General features: G+C 51.5%; 1 protein-coding gene across 5 annotated transcripts in view; it reads left to right on the forward strand.

Annotated features, from left to right (window-relative positions):
- The window catches only part of Tcof1 (treacle ribosome biogenesis factor 1), a 31304-nt gene that overhangs the window by 17141 nt on the left and 1018 nt on the right, over positions 1–13145 (forward strand). For 2 of the 5 annotated variants that reach the window (XM_057789024.1, XM_057789025.1), the window contains exons 14-24: positions 492–623; positions 766–960; positions 1076–1282; positions 2269–2394; positions 6295–6481; positions 7367–7488; positions 8454–8673; positions 9096–9178; positions 9840–10020; positions 11555–12067; positions 13017–13108. In XM_057789024.1, the coding sequence (XP_057645007.1) occupies positions 492–623; positions 766–960; positions 1076–1282; positions 2269–2394; positions 6295–6481; positions 7367–7488; positions 8454–8673; positions 9096–9178; positions 9840–10020; positions 11555–12067; positions 13017–13108 (2058 nt within the window). Of the gene's footprint in view, positions 1–491; positions 624–765; positions 961–1075; positions 1283–2268; positions 2395–6294; positions 6482–7366; positions 7489–8453; positions 8674–9095; positions 9179–9839; positions 10021–11515; positions 12068–13016; positions 13109–13145 lie in introns of those variants that run through there. The other 3 variants (XM_057789026.1, XM_057789028.1, XM_057789027.1) reach the window with 2 other exon arrangements.

A 13145-nucleotide genomic window follows, 5' to 3' on the forward strand; every position in this document is an offset into this window, starting at 1 on the left:
CTGAAAGGGAGCCTAAAAACAGTTTTGTCTAGGTAGGATGGTGCCTTCTGGTTTTACAGTATAGAATTTGAGTGTTTGTTAGTGACAAGCACTGTGTTAAAACATTCAATCTCCTATTTGATTTTTGCAAAAACTTCATAGGTGCATTTTATTATACTCCTTTTATACAGGAGAAGTGAGACCTACTAAAGTGGCTTCTGAGGTTTGTAGTTTTGTTTTGTTTTTGTAGACAGGTCTCACTATGTAGCCCTGGCTGTCCTAGAACTTGCTCTGTAGACCAGGCTGGCCTTAGACTTACAGAGATCAGCTGCCTCTGTCCCCTGAGTGCTGGGATTAAAGGTGTGTGCCACCACCGCCCGGCTCAAGTGACTTCATAAGTTCACATTGCTGTTAGTTGGGAAGGGTATCAGTGCAGTGTCTGCAGTGCCGGAGTTCGTGAATTATTGCTGTTTCAGGTCACCTTCCACCTTACTAATTCTACTTCCTTCCAGGCCAAGCCCTTGGGGAAACCTCCCCAGGCCAAAGCCAACCCACCTAAGACATCTCCAGCCAAAGGACCAGTGTCTGCCTCTGGGAAAGTGAGCACTGTAGGTGCTGCAGCAAAGCAGGAGGTCCCTTCCAAGGCAAGTGTGACCAGAAACCACAAAACAAGATGGGATAAATCTAAAGGGGGTCCGGCAGCGATCCAACATTGATGACACTCTGCAGAAGCAGGGCACCCTCTATTATAGCCTCTTCTAATGCCATTGCCGCTTCTCAATCCAGGGGAAACCATCTGCTAGTACTGTTCAGAACAGTGCTGTCTCTGCAAAGGGCCAGCGATCAGCTCCAGCTGCAGGAAAAGCCGGGGCTCCAGCAACCCAAGCACAGAAAGGGCCAATGGCTGGAGCGGGAGCGGGGAAGAGCTCAGAGAGCAGCAGTGAAGAGGAGTCGGACAGTGAGGAAGAGGCGCCGACCCAGGTGAGGCGAAGCTAGAGTTATGGCGGTGTGTTTTGGCCCAAGCCTCTCAGCACAGCTCGGTGTGCCTCAGAATCTACCTGGGTCCTCGAGCTCTCTCCCCTTGCTGTTTCTCCAGATAAAACCTGTGGGAAAGACCTCTCAGGTCAGAGCTGTCACAGCTCCTGCCAAGGAGTCTCCTAGAAAAGGAGGCCAACCAGGAACTGCCAAGAAGACAGGACCTACAGCTACCCAGGCCCAGACGGGGAAGATAGAGGACTCAGAGAGCAGTAGTGAGGAATCCGACAGTGATGGGGAGATGCCGTCAGCCATCACCCCAGCCAAGGTGAGTGGCCTGAGAGCCACTATCACCAACTCCTTAGTCATAAACTGATCTTAGTCTGGTGAAAAGGAAGAGCAGATAGAAGTTCTAACTCCAGGATCCCTTACCCCCGGGTCCCCCATGTGTCCTGGATGAAATGTGCTGTAAGTCTCAAGCCAAGGCCATCCTAGGTACTCCTGTAGCTCACAGGGCCTCCACAGCACTCCTGTGCCAACTGAGGCAGGTTCTGCCAAGGTGTATGAATGCAGCCTACAAAGATACCCCTATCAGAGAGTCACGGGAACTTGGGCTATGTTGTCAGTCTTGTCTAAGGAGGGCCTGTCTGGTTCAATGAAGCCTGGGCCCAGGAAATGGGAAATAGTTCTTGGACAGCCAGGGCTACACAGAGAGACCTGGTGACAGGTCTGGTTTGAGCTCAGACATTGTTGATGCAGCCTGGTAGAATTGATAGGTGATGGCATCTGAAGTGGCACCTCAGGAAGGTGGCAGCTGAGATCATCAGAAAAAATGGTCCCTGTCAGTTTTGGCCGGTCATGACTTTATAGAAAGTAGGAAGCGTCACATAATAAGTTGAGATATTCTAGCTTCTCTTGAGAAACTAGGTCCTACTTGCTGAGTGAGGACAGTCCCACCCATGTTGAGAGGCATAGAGCCCTCCCTGGGCCCCTCTGAGTTGGCGTCACCACCAGCTCTTCCTCATTGATGGACAAGTTCTATGGTTTTAGACCACATAGTCCATGAAGCCTACTCCTAAAAGGCTCATGCAGAAATGTCACACTGTCTGCCACCGAAGGCAGAGGCCAGCAGACCTCTGTGGGTTCGAGGCCAGTCTGGTGTACAGAGCTAGTTCTTGGGCAGCCTGGGCTACACAGAGAAACCTGTCTCCAAAAAAAAAAAAAAAAAAAAAAAAAGGCCACACTGTCCTCAGCACAAGAGGTGCCGTGTTTCCTCCTCCACTGGGCTCCCCTCCCTGTCACATGTTCATTCAGGTCCTGTCCCCTCCAAAGGATGGTACCTCCCAACCTGCCCGGAGCAGGGCCCCAGCGCCAGCACCCCCAGAGAAGAGCACAGAAGAGTCCTCAGAGAGCAGTGATGAGGAGCTGCCGTCCGCCCAGGTAGGTCGTGTCTTTTCTAATGCCTCCACTGGCTGAGCCAGGGTGTCACTCTTTGGAAAGAGAGTAGGGAATGTCTCACCACAGAGAGACATCATTTCACAGCCTCTGAGCTCTTGTCTGTCTTCTGATACTTTCCTCCGACACGGACAGTCCACAGAACATGGTAGGGTACAAGCTTCACACCCCTAGCCCTACCGTGCTGGCCAGGGCCCTCTTATGATTCAGGTATTCCGTGTAAAATGGAGTTGGTAATGGTGACTCTGTAATGATACAGGTGGCCCAGGTCCTTGGCTGAGTTCCCTTCCTGATCACTGTTGGGAGGGTAGGTTGTCCCGGCTCACTGTTTGGCAGGCCAGGGATTAAGACCCCCTTCCTTACCTTCTCATAAAGAGGCTTGAACGCAGCACTGCTCCATAGCCCCTTTGGTCCGTGTACTGTTAGAAATCTATAGCCTCCCCTGCAAGCCTAGCTGGAATCTATGGGCCTCACCCCAGATCAAGCCTGGGCAACGTATTGCACCTCATTTTCTGCTGTTCCCTGCTTCTACCTGGCCTTGTCCCCAAGCATGAGGCCCAGGGCACCTTCTCTGGCTTCAGAGGCCCACTATATCCAGCAAGATGGTACATGTTCCCACAAAGCCAGGCTTTTTAGAGACAGCACTGCCCTCTTTTTGACTGCGGCTCAGAAAGAGCTCTGGGAATGGTGTTTAAATCCTGGTGGTCGGCACGGTCTCCTGCTCAACTGCCCTACACTCCACTTCCACACTCTCCCAACCTCAGCAGTCCCAGTTCTGAGCAGGTTTCTCAGTCCTAACGCCTGCTGGTCTCGGGCCCATCGTCTCATCCGTCAGGATGTCGGTGTGCTGTGCTGCCTTTCTGAGTCAGCTCCCTCCTAGCAGGAGCACAGCTCGAGGGAAGGCTGCCTTGATTGTCTGTGTGAGTGGACTCACAGTTAAAGCAAGTGCTGCTGGAACTACTGTTGAATTGGTACATTACGCTTAAAGATCTGGAGTCTCTATTTGGAAAAAGCAGAGCCTGTAGTTTCTAGATTCTCAGAAGGGTTCAGGGGAGTGGGCACAGCAGTTACAGATAGTTGTGAACCACTGTTTGAAGATGAGGAATCAAACCCACGTCCTCTAACCTGAGTCATCTCCCCAGCCCCCTTAATTATTTTAAAGGCTACTTCCTCTGTCTTCTTGCCAAAACAAAGGCATGGGCCCTGTCCAGAGTTAGAGAACAAGGAACTTGTAAAAATCTAAATTGTGGTATTAGGGCTTGCATGATTATGTCTAGAGGGAACTCCTGCCTGGTCTTGGAGAGCTGTCTTCCAATCCTACATATGAAAACAGTTTTCTGGTCTTCCTGGGTGAGGTGCTTGCTTTTTCTGAGCATCAGCCTCAGCTCTTGGGGTGGGGGACAATAAACCTTGAATCTCCTAGCTGTACCCCCAAAAGTATTATTTCCAAGTCCTTGGGTAGGATTGGCCCCAAGGGTCTGTTAGCTGTCCCCCAGGTGATGATGATAATCCTCCTCTTTTTTCCCCCCTATTTCTGGTGGTCCTGGGGTGGAACCCAGGACCTCATGAGTGCTGAGGACACGCCCTGCTGCTGAACTGTTCCTCCAGCCCCACAAAGCAGCTTTGAGTCCCTTCAGCCAGTCCCGCCTCCCCACTTTGCCCCAGACTTACTGGAATAAGGGCACAGTAGGTATGAGTCCAGCTGAGACAACAGGCTGTAGGCACTGCCCAAAGCACCCCAAGTTTGCTTCTGTAAGCATCATTCCTGCAAATGGGAAGGGCATCCCCACACGTACTCTGTTCTCAGCACCCACAGGGAGCAGTGAGGTGCTTTGGTGAAGGTGTTCTCTTGCGCTGTTTTGCCTCTGTCGACTTTTTTGATCGAAGCACATTCCACATGCTGGGCTTTGTGCATTCCTCAAGGTGGGCACCTCTCAGCAGATGGACAGCTGGGCTTGACCACACAGGGCATGATAACAGGGTAGGGAACAAATGCTTCAGGCCTAAGCACTGCTCCCTGTACTTAGCCTGCCCTCAGCAACCAGGCCACTACCACCTCCCTCTCCTGCCCTCCCTGCACTGGGTTGGGGTGGCGTGGGCAGGTGGAGCTGGAGGAGGCTGTGCTGCGGAGCTGCTTTTAACATCCCAAGACGCTATTGTTTGCCTCAGTGGGTTTGCTGCCTCTCTTGGTCCCCAACAATCTGTTCTTCTGTCTTCTCACATATATATAGATCCCCCTCCCTCCACCACAAGCCTTCTCCCACTTTCTATCCCTCTCCTTTTCATCACGTGGGAAGGAAGGCTCTGGAAGTGGCAGATCAGAGCGGCCGCGGGGGAGGCTGTTTGGCAGGGTAGGAAGGGCCTGAGTGCAGCAGTGCTGCCACACTCGTGGGTACCATAGTGCTGAGCTTGTTGCTCTCCTTCTGTCCCACAGCCCCTGGGGTAGTGGGAGCCTGATGAAGCACAGCAGGTGGGCAGGGTGTTGCAGTGGACCTGACTGTCTGTCCCTCTGTGGGCCTCACGCAGCCCTCTGCTGGCCAGAGCGTGCAAGCAGCCTTGAACCAGCCCAGACGTGTGGAGAGTAGAAAGTAAATTCCAATCCCCTGGCTCCTGACTCTGTGCCTTTGTCAGCTAGGGCTTTGGAAGGAAATAGACCTAGAGTCCCTTGGTGCAGTGACACATTTGGGAACCTGTGGTTCACTGCTCAGCTAGCCTTCCCTGTCTAGAGTCTGCCGCTGCTTTACCATCTCAGTGACCTGTAAAACAGACCCAAAGGTAAAATGATGAGTCAGGACATGCAAGAACATGTCTGTAATCTCAGCATTTAGGAGACAAAGCAGGAGGGAGGGTCAAGAGTCGGTGGCCAGCCTGGTGGGCTACACAGTAGGACCCTGTCTCAGGATTTTAAATACGTAAAGTAAAATGATGCACCCTACACAGGGTCCCCACCCTCAGCAGTTCAGTCCTGAGCAGATTGGCTTTGTGCACACTCTGCTTGCTTTCCAACACCTGCTGGCCTCGAGCATGTCATCTCATCTACCAGGATTTCAGTATGCAGCTCAAAGTGATAGGGCTTTTCCTTTTCCTCTTAGGCATAACCACAAGACAGTGTGACAGCTAGAAAGCTGACCAGCAGGCAGTGTGCTTGTTTTCCGAATTATCTGATGAGTAACATTTTTATGCTTGTCCTCCTGTTTTAGAGTCCAGATAAGGTTAGTGTGTGGTGGTGCAGAGGCAGGTAGAGCTCTTCATTCAAGGCCAGACTGTCTCAAAACAAGTAAGGGCCTCTCTCTCACACACACATTAAAGTCTTGAACCCTTTCTTAATCTGTTGGTTTTTCTGCTGCCCACTCACCCTGTTACCCTGGGCAGTTTAGGTACTAAGTAAACTGGATCGGTATCACTGGGAGCTGCATGCTGGGCCACACCTCGGGGAGTCTGTATCAGGGTCTGTGGGGGAGGGGACAATGAGACTTCAGGAAAATCATATCTTATAGCCAGACTGCTTTAGGAAGTGCTTTTTAGAACTCCCCACTTAGCAGGTGGCCATCTGATATCATCAGAATAAAGAGGCTAAATTAGACATTCCAACTCTCGCCTTGCTGCCTATCTGTGTGTCTTCCTCTGTGGACTTAAGACTTTCTCATTTGTCCAGTGGTGTGGGTACTGTTTACACTCTGGGGGTCACTCTGAAGGTCGGCTGGGCCCCTTTGAATTACTGTGCTGGGTGTTAGCTGCTATAGGTGGGAGTGGGCTACAAGTGCCCAAGCGCCTTGAACTTGTTGCCTTATTATAAAACCCTCCCTCACCTATTTCCCTTTCCCTCCTCCTGGCCAAGCCTTTAATAACTGAGTGTGTGTATGTGTTTTGTTTTTGTTTTTCAAGGCAATTAAATCCCCTCTGATTTCTGTCAACCCTAATCGTAGTCCAGCTGGTCCAGCTGCTACCCCCACACAAATCCAGGCTGTGAACACCTCAAGGAAAGCCCAGGCTTCAGGCTCCACAGCGCAGAGCTCTTCCTCTGAAAGTGAGGATGAGGACATGATTCCTGCCACACAACCCTCCATTCCTGGTGAGTTCTGCTTGAGCTGCTCAGCTAGGAAGGACTGCTGCCATGCATGCCCTTCCCCATTAAGACCAGAAGGGACCAGACGCTAGCCAAGTGGCCTAGCAGAGTCGTTGGCCAGGAAGACTAGGAACTCAGCCTTGGACCCTGCATTACTACCTTGTTTTAAAGGAATTACATTCAAGGCTTCTGTGTGTCGTCTCCAAGCCTGAGAACCCAAGGTTTCAGGGACCAGGCTAGTCTTAAGACAGCTCTGCTGTAACCAGCTGGCTGTGCAGTAGGCTATCAGGCCGGCAGTGAGCTTCCATCCCTTGTAGCATAGAAAAAGAAGACAGATAACATTTTATACTTGGTCTCATCCCCAAACCTAAGGTAGATTAGTGTATTTGTATGTGGCTTGCCCTCTGGAAGCTCAGACATCTGCAGTTATGTATCAGGACACAGTGACATTTCTCTCATTAAGTAGAGACAGCAAGATTCCTACTGGCAGCAAAACAGTATTGTGATTTGACTAGTACATAATGGGGACATGTGACCTTGATGGGCTATGATAAGCATATCTTCCTCAGCATCCAGTGGCTGTCCCACTGATACCTGACTGAGGAGTCTCTGGCACCATGATCTAGCTTGTTGCTTAGGAGTAGCAGCTTGCTCAAGAGGAAAAGGCTTGAAGTCACTGCCACAGTAGCCATTTGAAGGCCCTGAGCCTTGTCAGATGACATGAGAGCTGCTGCCTGGCAGGCTTGGGGTGGAAAGCAAGCCAGCATCTGCTTTATGATCTCTAAGCCGAGCACCAGGTCCATGGGAAGAACTGGTAATTGGGTAATACCTTGCTGGAGGGTTACAGGGCTTCTGTACCCTGACGTGTCTTCCCTCTCTTCTCCATTTCAGACATTAGAGCCAATGTGGTGACTGTGCCCACATCCCTCCCACGGACAGCCCCCCAGCCCAGCAAAAGTGAGCAGTGTAGTCGGGCGCCAAAAGGCAAGAAACCAAAAGCAGCATCCACTCAGGTACTGTCGGGTAAGAGAGGGCTGTGGTAGGGTTACTCTGCTACCTTGGTGTTGCTTGGCAGTCAGTGGCTTGCTCCCAACACCCTAGTACTGAAATTTGGTCCTGGAGCCAAGCTCCCAAATCCCCACGGCATTGTCAGGAAGAGCAGGTTGAGAGTCCAAAGGCAAGTGGAATCCCTTCTCTTCCCAGCTTGATGGACTCTGAATTCGTTTTCTAGCTCCTGGTTTTAAATGCTGTGAATATGAGTTGCTTGCCTTCCTTAGCATTTTCTCCTAGCCATCACCCATTTCAGTGCATTGCTAATTAGTAGATAAGGTTAGTGGACACTGTTTAAATAGAACTGAGGGTACATCCCACCAGGGTCAGTCCAGTACAAGAAAGAGCCAGGCATGGTGGCAGGGGTTTGTAATCCCAACACTGAGTGACTAAAATATGTCAGTCCCTGGGGGCACACTAGCCAGGCAGCCTAGTGTTAAATGGTGAGCCCCAGGTCACATGGAGAAGGTGGATAGCTTTCTGAGAACAATTCCTAAATTTTACTTACAGCTTCAACATGAGCGTGTGTGCGCTTAAAGCATGTGTGTGTGTGTGTGTGTGTGTGTGTGTGTGTGTACATGCTCTATGCACACACATCCAGTGAGACACAGCCAGTACCTAGCCTTCAAGTGCTTTGTGTTTGGGGAGCTGTGTGGACCATTTTGACCCTGCTCTACTTCCACACATGCGACTGGGTTCTCTCTGCTGTGTGTCAGTGAGAGCCCAGCATGACTGTGTGTCCTACCACCAGCCCTTACTCTATGTCTCCAGGCTTTAATGTCCTAGCACATGATAAGAAACTACAGTGCCCACCAGAGAGCTATGGGGAAAGTCATGGGAGCCACGTGTGGTGCTTCCCACATAGGACCTGGCCGTGTTATGTCCCTCTTGCTGTGACTTCCATTGTGCTCTTTCTGTACTGAACTAGATCAGCAGTGCCTTGGAAATACTCCCTGTGACTCCCCAGAGCAAACCTGTCCAGTCCAAAGCAGCCACTAAGCTCAGAAAACCCAAACTTCCTGAGAAGCAGCAGCCTCCCTCGGGCTGTCCCAGACCCTCCACAAGTTCAAGTGACAGCAGTGACATCTCTTCAGGGAGCGAGGAGGATGCCAAGAGACCCCAGATGGCCAAGTCAGCCCCCAGACTGGGTGAGGATTCTAGGAGAGGGGACAGGGGATGAGACATAGCCTGGTAGAGCTGTAGGCTCTGGCCTTCTCAGCCCAGCCTGGGCCTGTTTATCCACAACTAAAGACCTGACTGCTGTTTGACCTTCGGCAGCTTCTTGGTATCAGGCTCCCTATATTGAAAGCCTCGGGACTCCGCTTTACTTAACAGTGGAAAGCAGAGAAATGGGAGCCTCAGGAACCAGAAAGGAAGACCGTGGCATTCAGATGCGTCAGGCAGAGTCCTTTGGATAGCATCAATGGGTGGAAAATGGGAGGCTTGTGCGGGAGGATGAAGAACATAGGAAGACCCAGGCTTTGCAGCAGCCTTCCTGAGGAGCTCTGCCTAGCCTGATTAACAGGGCCACTAGGGACCCACACCCAACAGACCTTTGCTTCTGCACTAGATCCGGGCCTTTCCCAGAAGGAGACTGTGGTGGAGGAGACCCCAGCTGAATCGAGCGAAGATGAGTTGGTGGCCCCCTCACAGGTAACTGCCAGGGTGGGGCTAGAACTTGTAGCTGCAGCTTTAGACTTCAGCTACCCCTTGGGTCGAGTGTCTAAAATCCCATTCCCAAGGCCCTGGGCAAGGTCCTGTCTCGGGGATGCCCTTAGCAGAATGGAGCCTCAGCTCCTGCCCTGGGGTCTAGGGAAGAGATGCAAATGGAGTCTAAGACACGCCCAGATAAAACTACTCCTTAGATATGTCTTAAGGCTCATCTCTGTAAGGACAGACAGTAATGATTTGCTCCTTTCTGGGGGTCAGAACAACTTTGTGGAGTTCATTGTTGTCTTCTTCCACCTTTATGTGGGCTACTGGGTGGAACCCAGGCTGTTGGGCTCACAGCAAGCGTCTTTACCCTCGGAGCCATCTTCCCAGTCCTAAATGCTAATACTTTTCCATTACGGTAATGGTCCATTGGCAATAAGAAATTCTCCCTTTGAATATGCCTTAAATACACTTTAATTCTAACTACATGAATTTAGAAAGTATGCCCCAAGGGTCTTTGGGCTCTGTGGGCTCGGTGCCACAGAGATGCTTCACTGGCTTGGCCTGATCTTGGGTCACTGAACTGATTTCCTCAGAGCAGGCCTTGCCTCTGGGGATAAGGGTAGGGGCTCACTGCATCTTTCACACTGGGCTTCGTCAGTCTCTCCTGTCAGGTTATGTGACTCCTGGGGTGACTGTGGCCGATTCCCAGACTTCCAAAGCCACTCCTAGGTCAGACTCCAACCCCTTGGTTTCCTGTGCTCCGGTCACCAAAGATAACCCAGATGGCAAGAAGAAAGCAAAATCCCAGAATGCAGCAGACTCCACGTTCCCCAAAACCGGTGAGTCGGGGGACAGCAGGACGTGGAGGGGCAAGGCTGCTGGTCCCTGCTTGCCATCAGTAGCAACCGTTTCACCAGTGTTTGCCTATGTCTCTCAAATGCAAGCCTACCTCTATGGGGACTGGGGTACCCTCAAACACAGCTGGAGCCAGGCCCAGGTTTCCGGCTCTGGTCGCCCTGGGAGAGGGTACATCCACCCCTTTGGAGCTAATGAAGCTGTAGCAGCTTCTTTGGCTTGTGGAGGAGACCTTGGCCCCCCAGCTGTCCCTACTGACTTTTCTTAGTTAGTGGGCCAGGGTATTGGGTATAGGGACTCAGAATGACTCAGACTTGGCCAGCAGTCCTGTTTGGAGAATTCAGTATATAGAGGAGACCCTACGTGATGGATTGGTCTGTGGGGCTGCTCTGACTTACTCTGTAGCAAAAGCTCCTGGGACCCTATGTCTTAACCATGCAAGGCAAGAGTAATGCCACCGTGTACTGGCAAAAGTATATCATATAGAAAATTGTCGACAGGGGGTGGTGGCACATGGATTAAAGAATCCCAGCTCTCAGGAGGCAAAGGCAGGTATATCTCTGTGAGTTTGAGGCCAGCCTGGTCTACAGAACGAGTTCCTGGGCAGCTTTTCCTTGAGGCAAACATTGCTAGGGTCCAGCCCCTGAGCCCACAGTGTCAGAATTCTGTACTCAGAATGTACACAGAATGGTGGAGACCTGCCCAAGTGACCCGGGAGGCTAGAAGTGGTGATGGGACCGAGAACTCTGGGCTGTGACTTGAGCTTTCCTGCGCTGGGTCAGAGGCGGAGTTGTTGCTCACTTTCTTCCCCAGTGTTCTTGTCTATGTGAGAGGCGGGTGCGACAGGGAGACATTTTCGAGGGGGCTGTGGAAGGTTTTTTTTACATATGTAGTCAGCACACAATTATCAAAGGCAAGCAGAGGCGTGGAAAATTCTAAACAAAGGCTGCACCAGAAGTCACTCTGGCAGGCAGTAAACCTGCTTAGTCAGCTGCCACATGCATACACAGCATACCCAGAGTTCCCCAATCTGCCTCTTGCCCCAGCCTTGATGGGCCAGGGACCCATTGTACGTCCACAGACAGGAGCTGAACAGCAGCCCGTAGGACACAGGTCGTGGCAGAGGACACCATTGCTTTTCTAGCTTGTTCCACAGTGGGACACAGGCCTTGCGGGACTGTGACCTGGCCAAAGCCTTACAGTAAACTGGTAAAGGTAGACCTAGAACCTGAGTGACTCACGTCCCCTCCATCTCATTAACATTCTGGGGACACTGCCCATCCCCAAGTATAACTGAGTGGAGTTTTTGGTGTGAGGACATAGAGCAGGGCTGGAAGTTAGAGGTGAGATCCCTGTTTAAGGCATAAGCATTGGAGGTAGATGGGGCAGAATGACCCCTAGGCCTCAGTTTCCCGTCTGCTAGTTGTAAGGAGGTGCACCCCCTCAGTTCTCCTATATTGTATAAGATCTGTCCCTCAGCTTTCCAGACCTGTGACCTCCGAGACCTGTGATCCACAGGTAGGAAAGAGACCTCCTCAGGCTCCACACCTCAGAAGTCCAAAAAGGCCAAGAAAAGCTCCTGGACCCCAGCAACACCCACACAGGCTCTACAAGACAGCATCACCCAGTGCCTCCGGGAGCATCCCTGGCCCCTGAGCGAGGCGCAGGTGCAGGCCTCTATGGTGAAGGTCCTGACAGAACTTCTGGAGCAGGAAAGGCAGAAGGCCACAGAGATCGTCAAGGAGAATAAGAAGAAGGGCCGGAAGCGGAAGCTTTCGGAGGACCAATTAGCAGCTGGGGCCCCAAAGAGCAAGAAGAAGCATCTGGTGGATGGAGCCAGTGCCATCACCCCAGAAAAGACTTCCAAGGCAAAATCCAAGCTAGACAAAGTGAATGCTGATGGCAAGGGGAAGGGGTCATCTGGCTCCCGAGGGGCCAAGGAGAAGCCCAAAAGTGAGTTGGGGTTAAAGGTTGAGAGCCGAGAGCAGAGTGACTCAAAGAGCAAGAAGGACAAGAAGAAATCCAGTAAGAGTAAGTGACTGCCTTCCTGGGCATGCAGGGCGGGGGTAGCAGGCCTCTTTATCTCACTCTCCACAAAGAGTAAGAACCTGGGAAGTGGATTTTCCAGAGCGACAGGCGTCTGTTTGCAGAGCACTTGGGCCGGTGCTACCACCCTCCCCACAGCTCAGGAGGCCCCTTACAGGACCCGGCATTTACACCCACGTTAGCCTCAGGCTTTTAGAAAATACAAGCTCAACTCCACTTCACAAGGATGGAGAACAGAGAGCACTCCTCTCCAACTTAAGTTACACAAGAGGTCCACTGCCGGTTCCCGAGGTACGGAACGTGCCTCTGTCCTCATCCAGAGCTATCTTTCCACTAGAATGCAGTTCCTCAGGGAAAGTGGCCCTTTATTGCCCTCTGTGCTGGAGCCTGCACCCAGTGGGCCTTTCCGGTCGTCTTGCCAACCCTGGGCGTGAGAGTATTTTGTTTTCATTTTCTAAGTGGAAAACAGGCCCTGAGAAGGAAAGGCCACTTTTGCAGGCTGACCTCGAACTCACAGAAATCCACCTGCCTCTGCCTCCTGGGCACCACCACACCCAGCATGGAAATCCTCCTGAGCACTGCCTGCCCATCTGTGACAGGAGGGGGAGAAGAGATACCCAGCCCTGTGTGAGGGTCTGCTGCCCCTTGGTGTCCAGAACCTATAGGGCTCCTTCTTTTTATTTTAAAATAAATGAGGGGGGAGAGGCTCTTAAGATGAATTAATTCAAGACTGGCTCTATAACTCAGTGATAAAGAACTTGCATAACTAGTATTGAGGCCCTAGGTTATGTGGTCCACAGGCAGGAAGAATGGAGCCCTAGCCCCACCAGGGCCTGTTTCCCCATGGTGTAAGAGCTGGGAGTTGTCTGGCCTCCTGACATTGACCCATTTGGTGTCAATATCTATTGCTCAGGAAGGTGTCTTTCTTCCTCAGAAAAAAAAGACAAGGAAAAAAAGGAAAAGAAGAAAGGCAAAAAGACCTCAGCCAAAGACCCTGAGTCAATACAGAAGAAAAAGAAAAAAAAGGTGAGAGTAAGTTCCTGGGAGCCCCTGGGCCAGAAAT

This window comes from Chionomys nivalis, chromosome 14, assembly GCF_950005125.1.
Source record: "Chionomys nivalis chromosome 14, mChiNiv1.1, whole genome shotgun sequence".
Classification (NCBI taxonomy): Eukaryota; Metazoa; Chordata; class Mammalia; order Rodentia; family Cricetidae; genus Chionomys; species Chionomys nivalis.